At 41.3% G+C, this 27,851-nt stretch overlaps 9 protein-coding genes across 9 annotated transcripts; 6 read left to right on the top strand and 3 right to left on the bottom strand.

The window, feature by feature from the left end:
* Positions 1–528: 528 nt before the first annotated feature.
* SS1G_05171 (predicted protein) lies at positions 529–1,290 on the top strand (the record flags this gene model as incomplete). The annotated part of the gene is made up of 2 exons (XM_001593693.1): positions 529–620; positions 1,134–1,290. The coding sequence occupies 2 exons, from the start codon at positions 529–531 to the stop codon at positions 1,288–1,290; spliced, it is 249 nt and encodes an 82-aa protein (XP_001593743.1).
* A 1,301-nt stretch (positions 1,291–2,591) lies between these two features.
* SS1G_05170 (predicted protein) lies at positions 2,592–3,754 on the top strand (the record flags this gene model as incomplete). The annotated part of the gene is made up of 4 exons (XM_001593692.1): positions 2,592–2,622; positions 2,772–2,823; positions 3,333–3,417; positions 3,713–3,754. 4 exons carry the CDS (start codon positions 2,592–2,594, stop codon positions 3,752–3,754), a joined length of 210 nt encoding a protein of 69 aa, XP_001593742.1.
* A 900-nt stretch (positions 3,755–4,654) lies between these two features.
* Positions 4,655–6,110, bottom strand: SS1G_05169 (predicted protein; the record flags this gene model as incomplete). The annotated part of the gene is made up of 7 exons (XM_001593691.1): positions 4,655–4,753; positions 4,983–5,115; positions 5,165–5,269; positions 5,340–5,356; positions 5,548–5,649; positions 5,780–5,830; positions 5,955–6,110. The coding sequence occupies 7 exons, from the start codon at positions 6,108–6,110 to the stop codon at positions 4,655–4,657; spliced, it is 663 nt and encodes a 220-aa protein (XP_001593741.1).
* Positions 6,111–7,583: 1,473 nt separating this feature from the next.
* On the top strand, positions 7,584–14,655 carry SS1G_05168 (hypothetical protein; the record flags this gene model as incomplete). Its single annotated transcript, XM_001593690.1, has 8 exons — positions 7,584–9,507; positions 9,729–10,411; positions 10,559–10,701; positions 10,926–11,046; positions 11,083–11,862; positions 12,292–12,558; positions 12,803–13,106; positions 13,193–14,655. The coding sequence occupies 8 exons, from the start codon at positions 7,584–7,586 to the stop codon at positions 14,653–14,655; spliced, it is 5,685 nt and encodes a 1,894-aa protein (XP_001593740.1).
* Positions 14,656–15,340: 685 nt separating this feature from the next.
* On the bottom strand, positions 15,341–15,451 carry SS1G_05167 (predicted protein; the record flags this gene model as incomplete). The annotated part of the gene is made up of 1 exon (XM_001593689.1): positions 15,341–15,451. One exon carries the CDS (start codon positions 15,449–15,451, stop codon positions 15,341–15,343), a length of 111 nt encoding a protein of 36 aa, XP_001593739.1.
* A 1,006-nt stretch (positions 15,452–16,457) lies between these two features.
* SS1G_05166 (hypothetical protein) lies at positions 16,458–18,108 on the top strand (the record flags this gene model as incomplete). The annotated part of the gene is made up of 2 exons (XM_001593688.1): positions 16,458–16,560; positions 16,613–18,108. 2 exons carry the CDS (start codon positions 16,458–16,460, stop codon positions 18,106–18,108), a joined length of 1,599 nt encoding a protein of 532 aa, XP_001593738.1.
* Positions 18,109–19,117: 1,009 nt separating this feature from the next.
* Positions 19,118–20,009, bottom strand: SS1G_05165 (predicted protein; the record flags this gene model as incomplete). The annotated part of the gene is made up of 3 exons (XM_001593687.1): positions 19,118–19,333; positions 19,602–19,813; positions 19,868–20,009. 3 exons carry the CDS (start codon positions 20,007–20,009, stop codon positions 19,118–19,120), a joined length of 570 nt encoding a protein of 189 aa, XP_001593737.1.
* A 2,034-nt stretch (positions 20,010–22,043) lies between these two features.
* On the top strand, positions 22,044–22,410 carry SS1G_05164 (predicted protein; the record flags this gene model as incomplete). The annotated part of the gene is made up of 2 exons (XM_001593686.1): positions 22,044–22,159; positions 22,368–22,410. The coding sequence occupies 2 exons, from the start codon at positions 22,044–22,046 to the stop codon at positions 22,408–22,410; spliced, it is 159 nt and encodes a 52-aa protein (XP_001593736.1).
* Positions 22,411–24,508: 2,098 nt separating this feature from the next.
* SS1G_05163 (hypothetical protein) lies at positions 24,509–26,516 on the top strand (the record flags this gene model as incomplete). Its single annotated transcript, XM_001593685.1, has 2 exons — positions 24,509–25,020; positions 25,073–26,516. The coding sequence occupies 2 exons, from the start codon at positions 24,509–24,511 to the stop codon at positions 26,514–26,516; spliced, it is 1,956 nt and encodes a 651-aa protein (XP_001593735.1).
* Positions 26,517–27,851: the final 1,335 nt, after the last annotated feature.

The following is a 27,851-nucleotide window of genomic DNA, read 5'->3' as shown; positions in this document are numbered from 1 at the left end:
GTTCTCCTCCGTACGTACGTGAGTAGCTGAAGGATCGGCAAGGGCTGCACTGGGGTAACCATGCCGAATAGTTTAAAAACTAGTTGCCAGCTGAATGGCACTGGGAAGCTACCTCTGTGTAGGACAATAAATAAAATAACTGAGGCTAATATTAATAGATATAAACAGGAATCGGAATAGAGCTAATTGCCGATGCATCAATACATAAATAACAAAAGGTTTGTTTGACTAGGTAGGTACTCCTGAGCTAGGCCTAGATTATGGGGCATACGATGAGTGCACCTAGTGAGAAAAGGCGAAAACCGTCCTGCAGCGGGCCGAGCAGAAACTAATTCAGTTACATCGTGTATTAATAACATGCTTAATCCAACCAAAAGGTCTTACTGTTGTATGGTGTTATCTCGAATAAATCGTTAAAACAATTGTTTTCTGTACGACGACTATTTTTCATGAAGAAAACCTGATTACATCCTCCCCTTTTGGAAGGCTCAACCAAAATCTTTTGAACCATTCGAGATGGGATAAGAAATGGACGCATCATCTAAAGATACATTGAATCACGCCAAGGATTTCCCTGTCTTTGACGGACAGCAGCGATGGGAAAGTTGGAAGGCAGCAAGGTTACTGATTGGAATTCTCCGTCCGATGAAGTGAGGGGTCAAAAAACGTGTCTGCTTGCACACCGCTGAAATATTTTTGTATATCATACAGTATTTCAATCTAAATCTAATTCAAAACAATCCGGTATTTCATTTATATCAAAGTATTTTCCGAAATGATTTACACGCTTGGAGTTGGAGCAGCCCGTTCCTTGAAGGAGGAACACAGATATTCGCCGAGGCTACCTAGTTAGGTACAACACTCCGTGCTCTCTCTCTTTCTTGCTACACCAGCTTGATTCTTACGCCTCAGTCCTGCAGCACAAGCCCTACGACCAATACGTAATGCTACTGTACTAGTAAAGATTTGTGTACAAATAATAAGCACTACAGGTCCATGCGCTCTTTTGCAATTTTCAAGCCCAAACAAAATGAATATCACGGGAAAGACTATTTGTTTCTGCAAATCTGAGTGCTACAACGATATATCTTTTATCCCTTTCGGCTCTCTCGGCTATATTTATTGGATCCAAGCATTTTGGGCGATGATACATGGGTAAGCATTGGTACGGGCATTGACCTGCCTTGTGGCTTTGTGGGGTTCGAATATTTACGGGAGTATTTCAAACTCCGCGTCCACACACCGATTCACAGCTCGGTTTTGACAATCTACTCGTCGTTATTTGGATGATTATCTATTTCAGTCATTCACTAGCCTCCTTTCTCCTCAGCAGCTAAACAAATGAACTGCATTTTTCAATACCTTAGATCGGCGTGTTGGCGGCCAATCTAAGCGATGTATCATGTATGTATGAGTCGACATTGTGTATATTGCAGAACCATGAAGATTAAATGGTATACGAAGTACATGCTACAGGTTTCCACCACAATATTTGCGGCTAGGTACCATACATGTTGCCATTTAAACATGTGTGCATATGTTGGTAAGTAATCTCGTCATCTGACTGCGAGGATATTAATAAAGTCCTCTTACATTGGACTCTATTCGCATACCTGGTTAGGGACCGACTCTTTTGCTTTATACTACTGTATGAGCTAGGAGTGAAGCTGCAAGCTACTGTATTTGGCAAGTGGAAGGCATGCGAAGCATGCTGGCTATTGTTGCATCGACATACCTCCATGGCGGACGGGAATTAATCGCGGGAGGGGAAGAGGCGAGCGAGTGCTTGGCTGGCAGGCTGGGATATTTTTGGGTATACGCCGGCGAGTTCAAAAATAGAAGGGAAAGATGGGATTGAAATACCGATGTTGAAATATGGAGCCGGGTAAGGAAATCTATTCGTTCCTTTACAAATAGTAAAGTAGACGAAGGATGCTTACACATCAAACCACAATCCGGTGTCCATGTTCATCTTATGACCCGATTGACAAAGATTACAACACAATTCATGCAAACACAGCCCTCGGATTCGAAGCAAGTCGGCATGATGGTGCATTTACGGCCCACCGATCAAAACGGTCTCGGACATTGAACCGATCAACAGGGTACCCTAAATATGATATCTCACATTTCTACAATTTGTCAACTTAACTAAATGCAGAAAGAGTGGAGTGAAAATCCGATCATGGGATGGAATTATCAACGGTCGGTCACTTTGGTTGGGTTAACAGGGTTGTTCGGGTCTAATTGCCACGCTGTGTTCAAGGGATTTTTCATGTGCCTTATGTTTGCATTTTTCCTTTCCCTCGGTTATGTAAGACTGAGAATGGTCTAGAAGGAGGGGTCGTTGAAGACTAGAAATGTACTGAGATATGACACAAACAAAGCAAGCAACAAAGACACAATACGAGCGATTAGATGTTCTATTATATTATATCATATTTGAAATCTGATGACTCGTACTTTACATCAATTTAAGGTTTAATTTGAAATATGTGAGACTGACTTGGTTGATTTAAAAGAGTAAACAGTGCGAATGCGCGTTCGAATACCGGATGGAACGAGAGTACCATTGAGTGGAAGAGGTAAACATGAGCTACGAGGAACTGAATTTGTACATGGGTACATGTAATTTCGTTTCATTGCTACGGCGTGTAGCTACCCTGCGCGAGCGGTGGGTATTGGATAGGTTTACAGTAAGCATTCAGTGAGCATATCACATTTCATCACATCACATCACATGATAGAGCTTACTCTTACAATATATCTAGGTGTAGGAATTTTGAAGGCTGGAGCGGCTGTAAAAGTTGACAGTCTTGTCTTGTAAGCCGAATTTGATTCAGATGATGGATTGAAAAGAGAGCGAAGTCCGCTCATGTATTCATTACGATATAGCATCGTATTCTTTCACTAGAGTTTCTCTGTCTCAGATCATAAACGGAGGTTCAACCGGTTACCAAGCTTTCAAGTCCGCGGTATCATCTATTGCGTTGTTCATTCATCACAAATGCTTCGGAACTAAGACTTCACTTGCTTTAATCATATATACATTCCCTGCATGGGGATCAAATATGGATTGATGATCTTTGTGTGAGTTCTACACATCGGTGGGGTATTGGATGATGGGTGGGTTTCTCGCAGGTGCCGTGCAGTGCGGTATATATTGGCATTGAATGTGTTAGTAGCAAGCTAGTGGCAATTGGGTATACTACAGCGGCATTGATATTCTTCAAATTCATGCTACATGAACCTTATTATCCCTACAATACCTGCATTTCGTCCTACATTTCCGACAGTTACTTGACTAATACCAATATGATGGTAATTGGCAGCGTAATTCTTCACTTCACCTCGCTTTCCGATGCCGGGATTTCAAGCTACTGGAACTTCAGTGGTATAGAAGTTACGCCATCCAAGGTACTTGAATGGATTACGCTCTCACCCGTTTTGAGAAGAAACCAAAGTATCGGCTTCAGGATAGAATCATAATGTCATCTACCAGTGATGGGTAGGCTACATTAGGTATCTCAACGAGATACTACATAATTTGCTAGTATAAAACACTTACATTTTTCTCATGACGTGTTGGGAACATGAATATGAACACTTCGATGACGGTTCGGGTCGAATGGAGAGCGAGTCATGACTGTCTGCATTCATGTTAAAATGTGTTCCTGACCGCTGTCAACACTGATATTCCGAATCAAGCTAGCTCATTCCAAAATATACTGCGTTGCGAAAATGGGCTGGTTGATACCAAAATTAGAAAGAGTGAGGATATCCACAAATGAACCAAATTCCCATAAAAATAATACGGTTAATGTATTAGTTCATTGGTAAATAGAATAGTATATAGACCTCATTGTAGGCCCCAGCCTCATTTCAACCTCGGAATCTGCAGAGGTTTTAATTCCTTGTAAACCTTGATTTATTTATAGTATTGCTACAATGAGGTACGAAAAATCTTTGTGAATGGGCCAGTTAATTTACAAATGACCTTATCTAATCAGGACGAGGCGTATTTGGGCAATTGGTCAGTTAATTCCAAAGCCAAGCTTGTTGAAGAATGAGGTAGGGTATGGAACAAAGAGGTAGTTCATTTGGAATCGGCGTAGTTGATTTCTAAACGAGATTCTAGCGCAATGGCCTCGAACAAATGATACGCTAGAGATCCACTCGAGGCAGAAAATATCTACTTCTCCTGATGGCTAGTATCCTCGCTATTATTTTGCCATTTTAATACTCCGCTATCGTTTTAGATCTCTTCCTTAGCATCGTTGATTTATTTTTAAAGTTCAGATCTTACATTTTGGTTCTAAACACGGAAGGTGACCGGCGCTTGCTGCTTCACGGTTTCACGCCGTTAAGCCCTCGTTCTAACCTCAATACAGTATATCACTCACCAGTATTGTATTATGACACAAAGGAATTGAGGTTGGACCTCCAACATGACGTAAGTTGATGGTCTAATAGTGTCGCAAGGCTTGGATAAAAACGAATCTGATTGTCCTCGTATTAGCGCAGGTTTTGATTTACCACAAGTGAATGTGAGGATCCGGAACCATCATTCCCTCAAAGATTTCGCATCAACCGCGCCGGAACCACGAAACTCACACTTGGTTTGACATCTTGTTTGTTCCATTATCAATTGAAATCAAATCTTACGCAGATCTCTCTGGGAATCTTCAAGTGATTTCTCCATCGACACCTGGGTGTCCAGTCGATCCCAGTCACCTCCCACGTCTCCATTTGCCTATTTCAGTGACGAATGTTTTCATGTCTGATTATGGTGTGAGCTCAAGAGGTCGGCAAGTAGCAACAACTCCGTAAGCGTAGGCGGCACGTCACTTGGCTACTGATCACTGTCGACTTGTCGAAGCGGTCGACGTATGACTAATACAGTATATTCTGACAGAAAACGCTTTACATTTACTTCCACGAACAGCTTGCATGTACCATCAAAAAGGTTTGACCCGGTCTACTTGGGAACACCAAAAGCTAAGACAGTTTGCAGCTGCAATACGTTCATTGCTTTTATTAGCCAAATTATATTGCCGATCTTTTGTCATGGACTTTGCATCTGCTGTGATACTCAAGAAGTTTGAGTGACTTTTACTTTAGAGGCGATACTTAGAGACCACAGCAATGAAATAGGTAAAGATACTTTAAGGGATCCTCATTGTACGACTTAGCCGAATGAGAACGCAACCTTGATAACGCAAAGTCAAGGTTCTTTGACACTCCGAATGAGTCTTTAAGTTTTGTTGAACTTTAATGGATCTTAGTTGACTGGAAGGAAAACGAAGCTTGTCATAGATATTTCACGGTAAGATACTTACGCAATTCTGTAATAACACTTGGAAAACATTAGTCGCATGTTTTCAAGCAAAAACTTTGCTTCCTGCTAGGATCGTCGGGTGGTATCGGAGTAATATTTGTAGTCGGAGTTTTCGCAATCTTGAGATATAACGAATCTCGATCTATACTGTCTATGAGAGGAGAAGCAGGACAGATCAACATGCACCGCAAATCTTATTGTATGATTACCCTGAAAAGTGCCCGATCTAGGAACTCTTGATTGTAAGCTGCTGCCCACAGAGCCTCATGATTATACTGTTGCTTTTCTCCATATCTATTTCTGTCATTATCCTTAGAAATTTAGAGATTCAGCCTCGTCCATCATAAAGGATTTGTGCCTGCTGTAGAATATCGACATGTGCAATAAACCCACATAGGAACCAGCCTGTAAATTTCGTTGGCAGTGCCCCGAAATACTAACTATTGACATGTTTTTGCTCTTTCCGCCATGCCTGAAACTTGAGCTTTCGTACTGTACTATGTTAATTTGTGTCTACTATCATTTCAATTATTCTCTACCCATGTTGTCCATCTCATCAGTATGACTCTAAATTTGCCACCCTTCTATTATCGCACATTCTATCTTCTTGAATTACTCTAAGAACTTGTATTGTATAATTAGGGAGAATGGATATAGAAAGTTCGACGTGCGAGAGCGTGTGCTTTGCTTCGCGGGCTTGTCGTAATGCAAAATCTTCAACCTGCAGCGACGGTGTTTGCTTGTGAATAGAGAATGCGACGGTACATTCCATTGTCTTTGTATTTCTCCATGCATGTGTAGATAAGTTAGGGTGCTTGACAGAGAAACACTGCCATCGAAAGGATCGCTTTGTAATAGTTGCGCTATTCTTTCATCGACTGGATAAACTTTATTCGTCGGAGCTGTGTTGAGGATATTTAGAATCGAGTCTGCTATGAATGGTGTCCCATCTGCCTAGAGAGAAGACTTGTTAAAAATCGTTCCGTTGCTAAAAGCCCACAAGACACATCTTTTTTATGATCGCCATACACTCGGAGAGGTAGTTTTCAGCCAGCTTGGGAACGAGATCGTAGAGTTTAGTTGTTTCTTGTTCTCTTGATCCAGATTCTGGTTAATGCTCATCATGCAATTCAACAACCCTCTCCGCATTTACCCAATTCAGCGTGCGAATAGTTGCACATTGACCTACATTCAAGTTCTAAACCGCAGTTGCCTTCATTCTGTCAAGCAATTCATAGTCGTCTAAAGTCGTTTAGATCGATCTCCCGAGATAATTTTGAGGGATTGCGCGGAGAGTTACTGGCATGGTCTTAAAAATCATCCGGAAAATAAAGAAAAGTAGTGACTGTCAATTGAAAGGGAAAATAGTAATTGACTATGCGGTTCATCCATGAAGCCTCATTTCTACTGATGAATAAAGCTCTTCAATGCCGTTGATTCTACCTAAATTGATGTAGTCTTGATGCTCAACATCGTGCAGAGATAGATCTTTTGATAGTTTCTAATTTCCTAAAACTAGTGGCTCTATAGCCTAAAACAGAAGGAAGGAGCTTTGGGCACAGAGAAATGAACTGGGTCACTCTTTCCCTCAGCTTATCTATGAAAATATGGATCATGGTGAAGACCTTCGAAATCCAGTGCGGGTGTTCACATTGGCTCTCAATTTTTCTGATGAGATTCGTCTATCGCAATGACCTAGATTGGATTTTTTGAACTCCTGAACTTTGATATGTGTAAGCGAAATGGATGTCTCAGAATTTATACCTGGTAATCCAACCCGGTGCTCCACGTAGATCCAGTGGAAAAATGGCCCGGAAGAAGAAGATTACTCACAACTAAATGAACAACATTCCAGTTCTTCTTAAGATAACATCTCATCTCAGAAAACATGTTGCTCAACAAACCTGGAGAGTACGTACTATCTACTCGAATTTATGGCGTGGATATACTAATATGCGCGACTCATTTTGCTAACATGAAAATTGTCAGGTCTTAATCAGGAAAAAATAGCGGATAAAAGATTTATAAGTGACGATATATGTCAGGAAATCATTTCATTCTTGAAGATCGTTTACGAATGTAACCCTCATGTAGGTGCCATGTCATCTCGCATATTTCTGTGTCGCAATTCACGTGTTGCTGCCTGGAGAAAATAAGCACTACTACTTGTTTTCATTTCTCATGCAAAATTCCATCTTCATTTATAATAATCGCCGAATACCTTCAACTGATACAAGTACACACCATGGACTCGGAGATGAGCTCTGATGAGTTCGAGATGGTTGAATCTGGCGACATTGTTAAGCAAATGCTTGCAGATGAGAAGCCAGACCTCGCGGCGATAAGGGCGTGGTTGAATCCTACTGACTATCTAGCTTCGTCCAGCGAGTTCAATCGCCATGCCTCATCCAAGTCCCCTGAAACAGGCGAATGGATTAGAAAGACCTCGCAATTTAAGCAGTGGCATTCATCCGCTGATCACGGGTCTATCTGGATCAAGGCAGTCCCGGGTGCGGGGAAGAGTGTCCTTGCAGCCTCGATGGTACAATCCCTCTCGATGCATGAGTCTGTACCCGTTCTTTTCTTCTTTTTCAGACAGATTATTGAAACGAACCGCACTTCTCGCGGTCTTCTGCAAGATTGGATGTATCAACTTTTGCCCTTCAGCGAAATACTGCAATTGAATCTATTTGGCTATGTGAAAAACAAGCAGAGTCAGGAAAGTGTATCCACAGAAGAGTTGTGGAAACACTTGTTAGCTGGCCTGAAGTCGCTCGAAAGAGTGTATTGTATTGCCGATGCGTTGGATGAGATGGATATGGATGAGGATTTTCTTTCTCGACTTAATGTCTTGGGATCATTTAGGCCTGCGCAAGTCAAAGTGCTATTGACTAGTCGACCAAAAGAATATCTTCAGCGAGCCTTAAAAAGCCCTCAAGTTATCCACGTCAGCCTAGAGGAGGAACTTGTGAAACGAGATATATCGGTATTTGTTCGACAGCGCGTGATGGAGTTCGAAATGGGTGGAATTGATGAGAGCTATTTCATCGAGAAGACTGTTTGCGAGCGCTCACAAGGCCTTTTCTTGTACGCGCGCCTCATGCTTGATCAAATTGGACATTCAATCAAAGAAAAAAACTACAAGGAGGCTTCAATACCAGAAATGATTGCCAAATTGCCTGTGGGCCTTGAGGAGATGTATAATAGGCTACTTTTGAATCATGCATTACTAACAAATATCCATCAGGATATTCAAGTGATTATTCTACGACTGATTACTCAATCGGCACGACCCATGCGCCTTATCGAAATTGGCAAAGCTATTGAAGACAATCCCCAAGTCTTAAGAAGTGGCAAAGACAGCAAAGATATTGTCAGGTCTGCTTGTGGTCCACTTTTAGAAATCATGGAAGATGGAGTTGTTCAAATTTTGCACCATTCTTTCACAGAATTTCTTTTAGACGTTGGTCGCACTACATCTACCACGTTAGACTTCCCTCAATTTCCTGTCATCGATCCTAAAAATGCGCACCGAGAGATCGCTCTTATTTGTATCAGCCAGCTTCAAGGAGTTGCATTTTCTGCAGACTCCATGTTAGATGGTATAGTTTGTGGTGGAAGTAAAGCCCCAAGACGTGTAGCGGGATTTTCCAAACAACAAGAGTTTAACTTTCGTCAATTATTCATCCAGTATCCACTTGCGGAGTATGCTGCAACGAAATGGACTTATCATGCCAAGAGATATGACTATGAAGATCCAAGTTTCTACGAAAGACTGGAAGAATTTTGTAATCATGAAAATCAGGCATTCAAATCTTGGTGCATATTGGTCGGCAAGTCGAGAAAAGCTTTCAGTATGAATGATTTCCAGCGAAATTTTGATCCATGTATAGCATTAGAAAATGTATCCCAACTTCACATAGCTTCTGGTTTTGGGCTAGTCTGCTGGACACAAAGATTAGTAGAAAAAGGTGCAGATCTCGACATCCTAGACGGTACAGAGAATACACCTTTGTTTTGGGCTGCTAAAGGCGGTCACTTCGGAGTTGCCCAAAAACTATTAGATGCTGGTGCGCAGCCAAATATTGATGGATATTATGGGTTGAAGCCCCTTCATGTTGCAGCCTCTCACAACCATGCAGGAGTGGTTAAGCTCCTTCTTAGCGCTGGTACGTTAATTCCCATGGTTGCAGTTCATCGATGTGATTCAATGGAGAGCTTTGATTTTTGAATCATTTTCGAATAAGCAACTCGATTATGAACACCAATTCATATTCCGATATTCAGGGCTTGTAAACATTCGAAGCTTCAATAGATGGTCTGCTAGCTCGGACTATCGACTAACCTGTGCTTGGTGTCTCGTTTATTCTCTTTTACTGACCTCTCGCAGGCGTCTCCCCTCTCACACCTAAAACGAAGGACGTAGATACTGTGGGCAGATGTTGTAAAATATCACGATCAAATCCTTTTAATCATCCATTGATGTTCGCCAGTAATTCTGGACATTTAGAAACAGTAATAGAGATGATACCATACTGCGGGACGAAGGATCTTGAACGCTCTCTCTTGCAATCAGCTTATCATGGACATCATGCTCTAGTGTCTACTCTTCTGGAAAGGACGGATGTTTCTCCAAATGCAAAAGCACTCTTAGGGAAGGGCGACATAAACAAGATAGGAGGACAAACTGCACTTATGGTAGCGACAAGCTCCCTCGAACCAAAGTCAGTAAAGGTATTACTTGAAAAGGGAGCGATTGCAAGTCTGCCAGGCACATCTAAGAACGATGTTCCAGCTCCTCGTACCAAACTTCTTGTTAACCCATTCAAATTGGAAGGCAGAACCCCGCTCCATAATCTTGCTATTGCTGCGGTGGCAGAAGAAGAGCAAGCTGCTGCGAAGGAAATCTTGGATATGCTCTTATTGGCGGGCGCTGATCTTGAGGCCAGAGATGATAATGGCTACACCCCTCTGCTACTTACAGTGGTGACTGCCAGACTTACACCAATGACTGACGTTGACAAATTTTGTCAAAACTTCATGAAACTTTTGCTCTCGGCTGGTGCTAATCCAGTAAGGACCATTTGTTCTTGTACTCCTGCCCGCTTTTTCCATTTTACTGTTCTATTTCAATGTATACTCTCTAACTCCGGACACGTCTCGAGCTTTGATCATTTGCGCTATATCATTTGAAGTAATTACTGACTATACCCATCACAGTGCGCTATGAGCTCCAACGGTGAAACGTTACTTCACCGAGCTTGCGCAGCTTTGCCATCGACTAACGTTGCGAAACAACTTTTAGCCTTCGGAGCAAATCCTAACCAAGCTCAAATTTCAAATGGGTTCACGCCTTTACATTGGTACGTCAAAGTTCCTTCTTCCCCTTTGCTCTTGGCGCAATGTGCTTTGGTCTTCGATTACTCTTTAATTTGCCATGCCTAATCTTGACAACGCGAGCTTCTTTTCCATCATTTTCACTCGGTTTGTCATTCTATCATTGCTTTTGTAACTCGAAAGCCAATGAACGAAGATATTCTTCAGAGAGCCTCTGCATTGTTTCATTTGAAGCTGATATTTCGCTTAGTGTAGTGGGTAACACAGCCGAGCATATCCAATTGCTTGTCAGCCATGGCGCTGATATTAACGCTCAAGATACAGAAGGAGATTCTCCACTACATCGTGCTTGTAGATCTCATTCAATAAGGGTAAATGAACTGATTACTACCCTTTTGAGTTTTCAGCCTAATCTCAATATCCAAAACAAGCTTGGCGAGACCTGTTTACACAACATAAATATCGGTATCGATACTGGTGTGATCAACTCCATAATCGACGCCGGGATAGATTTAGAGATACGTGATCTGGAAGGCATGACAGTCTTACTTAGAGCTGTTAATAGAAATATGTGTTCGAGTACGGAAATGAAAAAGATAGAAACACTTTTAAAGCATCCGAGAAAGGCTTCTATCTCTGCTCGAGCATGGCCACAAGGAAAAACAGCACTGCATTTAGCTTGTCACAAACGGAACTCTATTGACATTCTCGAATTACTCGTTAAATATGGTGCAGATCTCACTTGGACAGACAGTACGAATGGCAATAGTCTGTTACACGAAGTCGCAGAATTTTTCGATGGAAGGTCTACAAATACCGCTCTGATTGAGTACTTATATCAGAATGGCGTTTCGGTCAATGCAAGAAATTATCGGCAGCAAACCGCTTTGCACATCATGGAACCAGTTCAAAGCTACATTCAACCATCGAGGAGTATAGCCAACAGAGAGACTTTCATCTCTATCATTCTTCGGCTCTGCCCCGAATTTGATGTTAATGTGAAAGACACGGAAAATTACACGCCCTTTCACTATGCCTGTGCTACCTCTGAATCATCGGCTTTTGCTTTGGTAAAGGCCGGCGCAGAATTAGACGTTAAAGCTTTCAATGGGCGCACTCCTCTTCATTGCGCTGCTCGCGGACGTCAATGTGGTATTATATCAATGTTACTCAGCCAGGCTCAAAATGTAGGTTCTACAATTGACCTTAATGCTCGAGATTCCAAGGGAATGACACCTCTTCATTATGCCTGCATATCTGGCAGACCCTAATCTGTTAGTATCTTAATCGCAGCTGGTAGCGATATAGAGAATAAAAGCAACAATGAGGCTACTCCATTAGTCGCATGTGCTAGATTTCCCGAGGAAAATGGAATCTGGGAATTGTTACGAAAAAGAAGTTCTACAGAGCTCAATATACGCGATACTTTTAGAGTTCACTCAAGCCTTTCTTTGTATAACATGCAGCCTTCCAGGGATGAGACATCACAGCATATTACATGCCGTATTGGAATCATTGCACAGATGTTGCTAAACGCTGGAGCCAGTACAGGAAATGCATTGTCTTCAGCAGTCAATGCAAAATGTGCAGAACTGATACATGCCATAAGGGGAAAGGAATCTGCTAAAAGCAAGAAACTTGCCGAAATCCAAACAATGGCGCCAATGGTCAATGTTGCGAAAGCACTGGATGAATGCATAGACACAGATATTAATCTAACGTCGCATATCCCAGAATTAGATGAAATTACAATGGATCACATGGTCGCGAGAGGAGTCGATTTTACAAAGGGGATTATGAAAAATGACGTTTACTCAGGGCCTCCAATTGCTAGACTCGCATACTATGGGTTGACCGAATTTATGAAAAAGATACTTTCCAGTGTATGTATATTCTTTTCATTGCTTATCATTTCCCACTTCCTACTCCACGTCAGTCACTAACACTGTTTCCTTTCCGTGTAATGTTCATCGACTTTCGATTATCTCTTCAATTAGAGTAGAAAAATCTGGAGTTCTAAGGTTCTACATAGCCTATTTGCCCATTTTATTCTTCACTTATTACCTCAACGCATTCAAGTCGAAATTGGATTAAAATGTCACATTTCAAACACTAATAAATTTCAAGGCAAAACTATTCGATGATCCCAAATTTACCAGTTCGATTACAGAGAGCTCTGATTGTAAATTTTATGCATGGAGGGGCATTCGACCACTGCTACAAATGGCCTGTCAGCGGTCGATCTGGAATATGGATATGGTCAAACTCTTAGTTGAAGAAGGTCAAGTGGATTTGAATGCTCATCAGATGCTTAGGGAGGTAGAGAATGGTACCATGACTGATAAAATTCAAGGAACTACAGCTCTTCATATATTGGCGGAGGGGAACTTTTGGTGGCAGATAGAGGCTGTTACATACTTGGGTGAACATGGTATGTTTTTTTGCTTGCATTTATCTGGCATTTTTGGATGATGGATATCGTGGTCTTGATATACTGGAATGCTGATGTGATCTCAGGTGCCGAAGTAGATATTTTGGACGAAAATGGTCGGACTCCTTTAGAAATTGCCAGTACATACAGTGAACACAGCTCAAAAATTGGGAGGAAATTTTTCCGACCTCAATGCTGTGAGGCTCTACTGAAATTAGGAGCAAACCCTAATAAAATTAATCCAGAAGGTCTCACAGCTCTCAACAAGGCCGGTTCTGACAGAGATACCGTCCAACTCCTTCTAAAATACGGCGCAGATATCAATGCGGGAATGAAAGGTTTACTTGCATCAGCTATTGAAAGCGGAGATGTAAAAATTCTCCAACTTTGCCTTGAAAATGGAGCTGATCCCAATGTTCCGGATCATTCGACAGATTCTAGTTTTCGAGCTCAACATGAAAAGGGTAATGTAGCCAGGGAATATCCCATTGTGACGGCAGCGCTACAAAACAGGTATAAGAAATATTCTGTTTCCACAGCGGTAGAGATGATAGAACTCTTACTGGATCATGGTGCTAGAGTCGATTTACCTATTGACCAGGAGCAAACTATCTTGCACCACTTGTTCGCAAATGCCACTTCGGCAACCCTCCAACCTTTCTTCGAAAGGTCAGGAATCGATATGAACAGTAGGGATCAGTCTGGCCGGACTGTACTCCTATCCGCCATTTCAAATCCCACCGCAACGGAACTGGAGGAACATACTGTACGACCTGGCCGCCATCAACCCCAATCAAGATACGTGAACCCATGTATACACCTTATCAATTCAAAAACACATGGCTCCTCACTCGACTTTCTGGCAGTGGATAATGAAGGGCGCCACATAATATTCTACTTAATCTACAGATGGACCACTGAAGTCTCATCGCTGCTCCTCTCCATCCCGGGTGTCCGCTCTCTCATTACCCAAAAGGATAATGCGGGTTATTCTCCCCTACATCATGCTTTCGCTGCCCCTAGATTTACTCCACATTTTCCCATCACTAAAATTGTTGATACTTTCTTAAACGAAGGGGGTACCGATCTTCTAGAACCTGATCCACAATCCGATACGGCATTGCATTACATATCACGCAAACTTCCCTCTGAGCCGCCGGGTCTTCTCCCATTTATGGACCGATTTATTGCTTTAGGCTGCGATATGAATGCACGGAATGATATGGGCATGACACCCTTACTAGAATATCTTCAATGCAGCAGATATCAGTCTAACCTCCCATGGTTTAAAGAACATGGTGCAGATTTCAAGGTCAAGAATAATGAAGGAGAAGGAGCGCTACATATTGTTGCCAAGAAAAAAGCCTACATATCAGCATGGAGAAAAGTAAATGAGGAAAGAAATCCCGTTGCGCAATTATTTGAGGTGTTGGTTAAGGAGTATGGATGCGAAGTTTTGGATGAAGATGAGAAGGGGAGGACGGCGTTGGATATCGCGGCTGCAGTCGGTAATCAGAAGATTTTAGAGCTGTTTCAGAGGAAAAGATAAGACACTCAGGTTTGAGTACTGTACTCGTATTTAAACATTTATCTTTGATCGTCCGATTTTTGACTTAGACCCTTCGTGCATCTCTCGAATTGTCTAAACATGCACATGTTGCTAACCTTAAATAAATTGCCATTGAAAATTAAGCCATGGCTTGGATATAAGAAGTGATATCTTTGAAAAGACTAACATTCACTATTCTCAATGTCCAATTCCGCACCAAGAATCGAACTACGAAAAGGGTAAAATACGCGGTCGAACTTCAAATGTCTCGAGAAGAAAACAGATAAAATGCTGACTAATCACGACACAACTAAGGAGAAATCTAATCTGCTTTCCTTTCTTTTCATTTGCTTGCATAATTGACAGTATCTAGGTCACAAACTGCTCTCCCCTTTCTCTCAAAACCATCCATCCAAGAAAGTTATGTGTGCTGAACCCGCTTAAAAATCATCTACTGCGGTCTACTCCGTATGGACATTTGAGCCCCATTAACATCATGCGACGACCAAGATCAAAATGTGGAGAGTAGTATCTCCAACCAACATAGGGGTCGAGAAGATTCCACGAAATGGTCAGGCATCGGTGGTAAGTACCTCAATTCCCCAAACCGGGCGACTGTTCCCCGTTCGCTGAAATAATCGCTAATACTTGATCGCTCCTTATCAATAACCGCGCGGATCATTCGTTACCAATCAAACATCAAGGCTATTGTACGTACAATGTAACGGTTGCAATTTGCCAGTTGGCCGCTGTTGTTCCATTGTTCCCTCATTCTTCCTTTCCATGATGTAGGCATTTCTAAATACGTGCCCTGACAACAGGACAACACCAGCATTCGACGCGTCTTCTTCCGTTCCTTCTCTCATCGGCAATTATGTCTAACCGGGACCCACCAAAAAAGTCCAAAAATTGTTTTTACCCCTGAAATCCTACACTACAATCTACTTCACACTTCATGCTTCTGCTCTCCATTCGTCATATACCCTATATGCGCTCGCATTATGACCCCTAAGAAATTACGCCGAAAAAAATGAAGCGGTCAATCAGGAAGGACATGCACCCCAAGACCCCCAACATAGCAAACTCTGGAGTTCTCCATTTTCACCCCGCTGCATATACTTTCAATCAGACAATGACATAATTTTTCATTGTAAGCAAGGATGCCTCCATCTGAATTTTCCCCCAATTCATGCTTTTCCGTCTCGCTTGCACAAGGTTTTCCAATCCGAATGCTTGAATAAGCCAAGTGAGCTTGACGATTCCCACGCTGAAACATCAGCGCAGTTCCACAAAACGACCGAACGGCCCAATTATCAGGCAAGGCCCGAGGATGTACCGCTCAAGGAATACCCCCCATATTTTGCAGGTGGCTGAAATGTCCATCGCCAGCAGCCTCGCGTTGCAACGGTGGCACCGTGGTACTGATGTGATGCCCGCTTTTATAAGGTTCACGTATCGGCAGTGACGTGATAATCGCTGCCCGAATAGTAAATCCGGAGAGACGTAGCAAGATATTTTTTTAGGTACAATCTTGGTCACGTTGTTGGGAAGGGGGATGATCTTGGGTTACCTGGCTTGGATCCTGATTAGTTTTCGATTCCATGTTTCATACCCCACGAGTCATTGCTATTCTCTCCACATGGGTGTCGTTGGTGGTTTTATAAAGAGTTGATTATTCCCCTTGTTGGTATGGAATATTTTTCATATCTTTTTTCATCATTGGATGATTTTCTTTTTATATTGGGTTTGAATCTCTTCATCACTGCATATGAATATACTCTTCGCACAGACGTAATAAAAATATGGCACCTTATTTTGGTATGAGGGGAGGATGGCTCACATTCTGGGTCACTGTTGCTTGTGCAACAGATATGACTTTGTTCGGTTATGATCAAGGTGTTTTTGGTATGGCTATATATCCACCCCCTTCATTTTGAACTTTCCTAACCGAGTCTAGGTGGTGTTATCGTAACTGAAGATTTCCTGAATACACTTAATCTCAATGGCAAGACCGCTCTAGTTGGAACAATCACCGCTCTGTACGATATTGGTTGTTTCGTAGGCGCCATTGCCGCCGTCGCTTTTGGTGAAAGACTCGGTCGTAAGAAAACCATTCTCTGGGGAACAACAATCATGACCATTGGAGCCATTCTTCAAATCGCCGCATACGATGTCCCAACAATGATTGTAGGTCGAATCGTAGCTGGTATCGGTAATGGTATGAACACATCCACAGCACCCGTCTGGCAATCCGAAACCTCCAAAGCGAGTCTGAGAGGTAAACTCGTCGTTATCGAAATGATTCTCAATATTGCTGGATTCTCCCTCAGTAATTGGGTCACGTATGGATTTTCTTTCCTTTCCGGTCCCGTGACTTGGAGATTCCCACTCGCTTTCCAACTGATCTTCATTATAATCCTCTTCGTTACTGTTCCATGGCTCCCAGAATCCCCACGTTGGTTAATCGCACATGGAAAAATTGACGAAGGTCGTCAAATCATTGCTGACCTCGAGGATGTCGATCTACAAGATGACCGCGTAACCAATGACGTAAATGACATTATTTACGCCGTTGAATACGAAGAAGCACATGGAGTTTCCTGGTTTGATCTCCTTCGTGGCCGAACTGGCGAGGCCGGAACTTCAACTATACGTCGTCTTGTCCTAGGATGTGGAACCCAAGCCATGCAACAACTTAGTGGTATTAACGTAACATCCTACTATCTCCCTACCGTTTTAATCTCCTCGGTTGGCCTCTCAAACACCCTCGCAAGACTCCTCGCTGCTTGCAACAGTGTATCTTATCTTGCAGCCTCACTCCTCGCTATTCCGAATGTTGAGCGTTGGGGAAGAAGAAATCTCATGATGTATGCAGCGGCCGGTCAAGCAGTCTGTTACCTCTTAATCACCGTTTTACTTCGCTTCAACGAACTAGAAGGGTATGCCCATCAAAAAGAAGTCGCTTCCGCCTCCGTCGCATTTTTCTTCGTATACTACCTCTTCTTCGGTTTCGGCTGGCAAGGAGTCCCATGGCTTTACCCCACCGAAATCAACTCTCTCTCTATGCGTACCAAAGGAGCTGCACTCGGTACAGCCACCAATTGGATCTTCAATTTCATGGTGGTAGAAATCACACCTATTGGAATCGAGTCTTTGAGATGGAAATTCTACATCATCTGGACGATTTTCAATGCATCATTTGTACCGATTGTTTATTTCTTCTATCCCGAGACGAGCGATAGGACATTAGAAGATATTGATAGACTTTTCAGAGAAAATGGAAGTGTATTTGTATTTAAGGATGCAGATGCGATTAGTAGGAAGAGACCGGCTCGATACTTCGAGGCGGAGGATAGAAACGCGAGGAAGATTTTGGGAAGTAGCGGGGGTAAGAAAGATGAGGTTGGATTTGGAGGTGCGGCGGCGGAACATGATGAAGTGGTTGAGTATTAGGGTATGGGTGGTTAAAAGGAGGGTGTCTTCTTGTGGATGGATATTTGGATCGGAGTTTTCTGGTTGGTTTTTTTGAGGTTATGTGTGCATGAGCATGAGCATAAGCAGGAATATGGAGTTCAAAATGGATCAATACCATCATGAGCATTTCCTGGCAGAATATGATGGGAAATTATGAATAGAACAAAATTTAAGAAATGAAACAAAAGTTAAGATTCCAAAATACGAATACACAACAGAGAAAACCTCGTGAATGTGTACTTTTTACGAATTGACCACACATCAAAGAAAGTCCACTAACAAATTGCATCTCGATGCTTGAATCAGTGACCTCAGCATAATTAGATACCAGCATGAAATTTAAAACAAAGAAAATTTCGGTAGTTGCGATATTTTCGATACTTTTGGCATTGATATTTATATTTGAGATGTCTCTTCAAAATCGTGGTTAGTACATACCTACCTAGTAATTATGTTTGAGAAAATTTCATCAATGAGCTCTTTTGATTTTAAGGAAAATATCTCATTTCGCGTCTGTTTTTTTTTTTGGAATGTTGAGTTTATTAGTTGTTGCGATTTGAAAGGATTGGTTGTGAAGAGTTAGTGTTTGGGAATATTTCAAATTATTACCTACCTGAGTTTGAATAAGCGACAAGATTTTAGATGTATTGTTATGTGTATGTATGTATGTATGTATGTATGTATGTATGTATGTATGTATGTATGTATGTATGTATGTATGTATGTATGTATGTATGTATGTATGTATGTATGTATGATGATAATTATATAATTTTAATGACTCTAAAATAGATGAGAGAGGTAGATTGTCTTTCTAAATGATGAGATGTTAAGTAGTGATGTTTCTCCCTGCAGGCGGGAGAAAAGATGAAAAAAGTTGTCCATATTTTAAGATATTTCACTTAACTTCACTTCAATGGATAATGAAGACAGATATCTATCCGATCAAACATCCACGATGTAACAAGCTTTATCTGGATACCACAATTTAGTTTTGAGAGTTTAGATCTTTCTTCTTGATATTTTCACAATTGTCAAAGGTAGCCATGTCGAATTTGGGGACCTTCCCGTCAACAGCTGCCCTGTAATAGCCCCAGAGAGTGATATGACCTCGCTCCAACCAAGAATTTACTATGGTCGCCATATCCAATGGAACATATGTTATCACGAACCAATGCCAGTATACAAGAAAGTCATGTGCATCCTGAAGTATCTCGCGACCTTTTGTTAGATTCTCTTTGAAACGTTCAGGGTCCTGCGGCGTCACAACGAATATATGTTTCTCGGTTCCGGTGACATATCTAAGCTCGACTTCCAATAGTTTGCCTGTCTTAGCAATGTTTTCATTGCCCAATGATAGTGGGGATTTCGGATGAGATATCTCGTTTCCCAGAATCGAAGGTACAAGTGTACTTAGCTTCTCCGTCCTCTGGTGGAAGTAGGATGTCCATAGCAGTTCGAATATATTGAACCATGCGAAACGATGCTTGAAGACCAGGACCCTTGGTAATCTTCTTCAGATTGTCAGATGGTTCAAGGGAAGCTTGGGTAGGCTTATTCGCAGCGGCATTCGTCGTCGCAGACACAATGTCTCGGGTGAAATTCGACACAGTTTCCGGGGTAAATTTTGACGCATCTCTCGCAGCAGTTTCAGATCCCTGACCAAACTTCCCATCATTTCCTACTATTCATTAACACCATTCCATTTCAATCTCACCATGACGCAACAAAAACTTACAAAAACTCTCATATACCAGTTTCTCGACCGCCTCCAATTTCTGCGTTTCAGTTTTTTCCTTCGCGATCTCATCAATCGCCTTTTTTGCACTTCCGTAAAGTCTCCTGATGTTGACCTCCTGGGATCTTGGCAGCATATGCATATATATTGCATGATGCATATAAGGAGCAAACAGAACTCAACTTTTAATTCATTCTTTTCTTTTTGGTATACTGTTGGTTTGCTTTCAATATTTTGATTTCAAAGCACTTTAATTCCGAAGGCTGAAGACCTAACCTTATTCCTTCATTTTTTGAATATATACTCGCAGCTTAACTGCTTAGCTAGAGAATCAATCAGTTCAATCTGATGCTCTTTCTGGTCTCAAGAAACCCAATACTTGCCATATTAGGCCTAACAGCGTCGATGATCAAATGAAGAATAATAAAACTAAAATAAGATAGGATAGGGGGAAAGAAATAGATAAAAAAGAAGGGAAATACTCGAACAAATGAAAGTGGATATGGGATTACTCGTACGGCCAGAAAGTATATGACTCCTTCCTAAACGAGTCTGAATTTGCAGGGGAAAACTTTAATTTGGTTAATGAAATTTATTACTTTTCTTTGAATCTACTCTATTTTTAGGGATTTTCAGAAAATAGTAGAAAAATAGGATTAAAATATTCGGTTATATATATATTTATATTTATACAATTTAATTTATAATCTTGTTATAGGTATTGAGTATATATATAAAAGGCCTATACCTCTTTCAATCAAAAATGATCCTGTTTAGGAAGGAGTCGTATACTTTCTGGCTAGACGGGTATCATTTGTAGTCTACTTACTACATGATCGACTGGACATTAGCTAGTATTAGTACTCTACTTACTATTAGATGATCGACTACTCAAGTTTCACTTATTAATTATATATATAACGAATCATGAATCATAATATTATGTTACCTGGCCACACACATCTTTCAAGCTCACACATCAAGAGCCCATTAAACAGAATTTCAGTCAGTTAGCCATATACTATCAGTCTGGGGCTAGGGGCTTTAGGTAAAGCCGTGCTAGGTTATACATAAGAAATAATAACAAATAATGTTAAAGTGAATGGTTCCTGCGTAGCACGTGCACAGGGCACTAGTCCTATTAGGACTAGATTGAGAAGTTCTCTGTAAGAGAGCTTCGCACTTCCGTAGAACTTAGAAGTGTGATTAACCTACTAGACCAATATGTTACGAGGTTTGCCGTCTAGATCACGTGGAAGTGCTCCAGGCTCTCGAGGTGGTTTATAACTAGGCGTCAAGCAGGGACTTAAGTAATGACAATAATGATATGCAATTCGTAACTAATAGTAGAGTATACTAAATGATTGATCTTGAGCACGAAGCTCTATACAAAGGAAATCCATCTTGATTATATAGACCTTCGTGTTCTAGCTGATCAGTAGGATCAGTATGGCTCAGTACTGAGCTTGCTGATCCTCACTGAGTCAGTCACATGATATTGGTAACACGTGAGCGTCTTCTTGTTACCCGGCGTAACACTATTTATGTTTTTCTAACATTTTCTAAGAATCCTTAAAAATAAAATGGAATATAAAAAGAGTAATGGATTTTATTGATTAAATTAAAGTTTTTCCTTATAAATTCAGGTTTTTTTTATTTAGGAAGGAATCATATACTTTCTGGCAGCACGAGTATGTATTAGGTGAGTGATTTGATTGTTTCAGGCTTGGTAAGAAAATCCAGTTTATTTTACATGTATTTATAAAGTCAAATTTTTCCTTTATAATAACGAATATAATACTCTTCAATTACAAGACAAATAAAGAAATGGAATAAAAAGAAAATACCTCTAATAACAGAAATATCTTACAACAATTGCAAGTCATATTGAAGGATCAAGAAAAGTCTAGGCCAAGCATAACAGATGGTGCATTTAATTGTCCTGGCAGCTGAATGACAATGAGTAGGGATTTTGATTTTCATCTCGAAGGTTTCGTACGATATGGCACCAAGAAAATGAGTGATTGCATAGATCCATTTGACACGCAGTTGGCTTGTCCATGTGGAGGATCCCAAGAGGCTTCATACCCCAAACTCGAATAAAGAGACCGCCATACCTTTTTCACCATGAGACATGAGATAAACTGCACTGCATTTAAGCTTCCTTGTGAACAAAATGTCGGACGTTGTAATTCTGGATGAAACTGGAAAGATAGTCCCTTGCGGAGAGATGACTACATTTCATGTCACCTTCAATGGGGCCAAGAGAATGGTAGTTCCGACGCCAGGAATGTCAGTGCCTGATAATTTGATAGCTGAAAGAGATACCTGTTTCATGAGAACCTGAAAATGTTGATGTTGATGCTGATGATAATGTTCAACAACAGGAATAAAGCTTGACGACCTGAAGTAAAATGAAAAAATGAGGCAACACAGACTATTTATCTTCAGCTTGTCAGGGATTAGTACACCACACAGTAGATCATTGACAAATTCATAGGCTAAGAAAGCTTCAACATGGAACTAATGCAAGATGCCGATGACACGATCTGGAACGGTGTTGCATGAATATGCGGTACTCCACATCTTGCATATGTTGAGTGATCACCTGAGTGAGCACATATCTCCGAATGGCAATGAGGTATAACATCTGAAAGATTTCGGAAGAGATAAACGAGATTGTATGATGCGTCTGCATTTCTCTGAAAATAGATGGTAAAAGTCCAAATAGCATGCTCACGATTGTATGAAGGTTGTACAGAGTAACCACCATCGATGCATAGAAGCGTGAGCATATGCAGGTGTAAGAAAACTGATAGTCTGGTTGGAACGGTTTCCCGTTATGTAAAGTAGGGGTCTATCTGTCTGTCGTACAGAGATATCGTGGCCTTCTCTATGTCTTGAATTAAGATCTGGTGGGAAGGTTTGGTACCTTTCGATCGAAATTTTAGGGAAGTATAAAAGTGGCAACAAATATATATAGTATGTACAAGTAGATAAGATAGATTTGAATGTGATGAGACGGATGCTGTACAGTTATAATTCATGGAACGGATATCGCATGTAGAAGATATCTTGATATGCAGTGCGTACTTGGTGTCTGTTAAGTAGGTAAGCAGGTAGATTGATGGGTGAAAGAGAGTGAAGGTTAGTGTAATTAATGTAGAAGGACTGGAGGTTGATGTATAAAAATATCTGGCCGAGGAAACGCAGCATAATAAAATAAAGATGAACGGATGAAGGAACCTTGGAAGAGGATTAATAAAACAGCATTCAAGTATTGCGGTTGGTCTAGACGGGACTACACTACTTGCGCCCAAAAAAAACTAAGATCGAGCTTAACCCAATCAAGTAACCCTCGCTCCTGGAAACGATGAATAAAGTGGGGCGATACTCGCACTACGACCATAGTTTCGAGCATCGTCTTTTTACCAGTAAACGCACCAAACCTCAATCGATCGTCGGATAGAGGAAGAAGCGCAACTTTGAAGATTTCTCAGGGATTCTCACGATTGATGTGGCAGAAAGGTAAGAAAGGGTCAAAGGGTGAGAAAAGGTGAGAAAGGTAAGAGGAACTGGTAAAGAAAGTCATGAATAAGGACCATGTACTATATACTATGCTTCTTTACTATGACTCTCCTCTCCATCATGAGAGAAGGGATGATTGGACAGACGAAGATGCTTTCATCCTAAGGTACGGCCATCTTCAGATCCATCATCCACCATCACCCATCATCCACCATCCGCCAGATCCATCCATCACGATAGTCAGTCACTACCAACGCTGCGTACATTATCGATGGTTCAGCAGCATACAGAGATATATGGGTCGACACAACACAACATCAGCTTCAATATAAAATTGATACCAAACACCACATCAGCTTCTCATTTGCAATTGGTCTGTCCATCTTACCATCAAAAGAGTCAAAAATCAATCGGATCGGGTCAAGATCAATTGATCAAATGAATAACTGGTATTAGGTACTCCAGTTAACTCGAAGAAACACTCAACCTTTTTTCCCCTCACCTCTTACACTATTTTTCTTTTTTTCCTTTTCTTCCCATTCCCTTACTGACACCCATCTATACCTTTTATTGTGTGGATTTGAAGCTAACACTCATCCATTACTTCATTTTTCCATTCATTCCAAATCATTCACTCGTTGATTGATCTTTCATCTCTCTCAACTTCCTTAACGTCCAATCAAAACTCATAGTCCGACTCGGTTGATGCTTCTTCTCCATACTAGTTTTCCCATATTTCTTCCCCCCCCATCCAACTTTCAATTCACTTCATTACACTACTATTGCCTACAACTACTGGTACTATACGCTTTTACGCTTGAGTAATACTACTAGTCTTCTACTATCTTTTATACTTTCATCCGTCGATATTTAAATCCATCAAAAAAACCCACTTCTGCCCTAAATCTGCTGCAAGACATATTTCCGACGCTTGATTTGTTCTCGAGTCAGTCTTGTGGGGTGATCTCTCTAATCTCATACTACCGGATACTCTCCCCGAATCTTTCCATGATTCGCTTCGGTTCTCGTACAAAATTGGTGGCCAATTTGATCCCCGCCTCCATCTCCATCTCTCTCAAACAAAGGCATCAACCAATTGCCACAATTGCAAAGATGTCAGATTCTAAGATCTTGATTTATCTCATGCGTCGGGACCTACGAGTGGCCGATAACCCAATCCTCCATTCTCTCATTCATAACAAGGATCATGGTTTTACCCATCTTCTCCCACTCTATGTTTTTGCCGCACAACAAATCGAGGTCTCGGGATTTATTCCTGAGGATGGAGGCAAGAGTCCCTACCCAGAGGCTAGAAGTCAACTCGGCGCATTCTGGAGATGTGGTCCTCATAGAGCGAAGTTTTTGGCGCAAAGTGTTTGGGATTTGAAGGATGGTTTTGAGAAGATTGGAAGTGGATTGTCCATCCGGGTGGGGATGGTTGACGAAATAGTGAAAGGATTAATCGAGAGATTTGAAGAAGGAGCCGGCAGCAAGGTTTCTGCAGTGTGGATGACTTCTGAAGAAGGAGTCGAGGAAAAGCGAGAAGAGCGCTCAACGAAGAAAATTTGCGATAAGGCTGGCGTTGACTTCAAATTGTGGCAAGATGAGAAATATTTTGTCGATGAGTACGTTCTTACATGCATTTCGATCCCATGGCTTGTACTGACTTCAATACAGTCGAGATCTTCCATTTGAGGATCCAAAAGACCTCTCCGACATCTACACGACCTATCGCAAAAGTGTTGAGCCCCTTCGTAATGCGCCACGTCCAGATTTACCAAAGCCAGAAATGAATTCGTTGCCACCTTTCCCTACCGACGTTCCACCTCAGCATTCTCCATTCGTGATTCCAACAAAGTATGAGGAAATTGAGGCAGCGCTTCTCAAGCCAATCAATTCGCAACCTTTAGTTAAAAATCCACCCAAGTGCCCTGAGAATACCCTCTCGGTACATCCTTTTACAGGTGGCGAATCTCATGCGCAAGAACGACTCGAACACTTGATCACTTCTGGCTCAATCACTGGTTATAAATCCAGTCGCAATGGTCTTATGGGTACCGATTTCTCCACAAAACTTTCAGCATACCTCGCTCTTGGTTCAATCACTTCGCGTCAAATCCATGCCTCAATGTCTGTCTTCGAAAATGGATCCACTTCTGATGACAGGTACAAAGACCTAGAAGGATACGGAAACGGTGAAAACGAAGGCACATATGCTGTACGATTTGAGCTTCTTTGGAGAGACTATATGCGTCTCTGCACTCGTAAATTTGGACCCCAGCTTTTCCGTTTGGGTGGATTCAAAGCTGAGGGAAATGCACATTCAAAATGGAGCAGGCTAGATTCGCCAAAAGATGGTTTCTCAAAAGAACAGATTCAAGAAATTGTTGAAAGATTCCTAAACGGTACAACTGGAATGGGGTTCATTGATGCTTCTCAGAGAGAAATCTATCATACGGGATATACGAGCAACCGCGCACGTCAAAATGTCGCTTCCTTCCTCTCTAAACACCTTTACATTGATTGGAGAATCGGTGCAGAGTGGTATGAGTGTATGCTGGTCGATTACGATGTCAGTTCAAATTGGGGTAACTGGCAATATGTCGCAGGAGTGGGCAACGACCCTCGAGGTAACGATCGTATCTTCAACCCTGTCAAACAAGCTTTCGACTACGATCCGAAGGCTGAATATGTTCTCGCTTGGGTTGATGAATTACGAGGTGTAGATGAGTTAGGTCAAATTTTCCAGGCTTGGACTATTAATGATGAAGAGAAAAAAGAAGAATTGGGTATTGCGGATACGGATATGGTTAAAAACCCATTGAAGAGAATTGATTTCAAGGTCAATAGAGGTAGGGGTGGAGGAGTTGGAGGTGGAGGTGGAAGAGGTGGCGGTAGAGGTAGACCCCCTTATCGACCTCATGGGGGAGATAGATGGATGGGTAGAAGACCTAGTCCTCAAGATCAAGGACGAGGTAGTTGGTATGGTGGAAGAGGTGACCGAGGCTATCAAACCCGAGGATATCAAGGGAGAGGATACAGAGGCAGAGGTGACCGCGGAAGAGAAATGAGAACCGGCATGATGGATAAGGAGAGAGAGGCTACTGCAGATAACGAGTAAGTAAACGGTTCAATTTATGGCTTACGTTTTACGATTGCGCAACGGGACACGAATACCGATACGAAGACGAATGCACGAAGACATAAACACGATAACGTAATAGGGAAATTACTGAACTGACAGCAGTAATTATGGTTTGGAACTCTGGCAATAGGAACGGTGATGATGGCTTATATCCTGGGATGGTGGGAACGGGTAGGATGGGAATATCTGCATTTTTGACTTTTATTCATGATGTGGTACGATGGAATTTAACAGAATGACTTGTTTGGAGGGATAATGGGAGGGCTGGAATCATCGGTGGACGTATATAAATGAGTTGGAAGCAATTGATATAGATAATATTGATTTCGATTCGTAGTTTTGCTCTTTAATTTTCGATTGTAGGTGGTGTAATAAAATAGATAAAATAAATATATAAATAAGAATGAACAATATTATCTCTTCTCTTTAAGTATATCAATCTTATAAGTATTTTAATAAAAGAATATCCAATTATTATTATTATTATCATCATTTAATTATTATCACTCAACTCTTATCACTCAACTCTTATTATTAATGTGACGGAAACCCCTGCTTTCCTCCCACCCTTATTATATAAGAAACCTCAGGTACATTAACCATGTCCACACATGATACGATTACTCGAGATTAGTATACGATTTAGGTGGCCTGAGGATCAGATCCGGACAAGTACTAGGTATCAATGGTTATCGGTAAAGTAAGATCATTGGAGAGCTAAATATGACTTCTTTTTGCCTAGCCATTGCGGCTAGGCCATTCATTTTTGTATATATAGAGTAGCTATCCCCATCTACAGGTGCTCTTCACCTGTAGATTCTAAGTTAATGTTACGAGGTTTGCCGTCTAGATCACGTGGAAGTGCTCTAGGCTCTCGAAGTAGGTTTATAACTAGGCGTCAAGCAGGGACTTGAAGTAATGACAATAATGATATGCAATTCGTAACTAATAGTAGAGTATACTAAATGATTGATCTTGAGCACGAAGCTCTATACAAAAGAAATCCATCTTGATTATATAGTCCTTCGTGCCTATGGTTAACTAGGAATCGTCGTTCCTGGGAACGAGCGTTCCTGGTTGTTCCTAGGAACGTTCGTTCCTCACCGTTCCATCACATGTTTTATGGTCATGTGACATACTAATCGTTTTGGACGTAACAGTTAAATACAATTGCTGGTCTATAAACACCCTTTTAGTCACAATTAGAAACAAAAATTTTAAAATTTTAAAATTTTATGTTTATTTTGTATAAAAAAACTATTATATAATTGAAATTTTAAAATTTTACAATTTTAAATAGTTTTAATTTTA

Source organism: Sclerotinia sclerotiorum, genomic scaffold, assembly GCF_000146945.2.
Source record: "Sclerotinia sclerotiorum 1980 UF-70 scaffold_6 genomic scaffold, whole genome shotgun sequence".
Taxonomy (NCBI): Eukaryota; Fungi; Ascomycota; class Leotiomycetes; order Helotiales; family Sclerotiniaceae; genus Sclerotinia; species Sclerotinia sclerotiorum.
The sequence above is the reverse complement of the archived record's forward strand: the minus strand, read 5'-3'. Positions and strand labels throughout refer to the sequence as shown.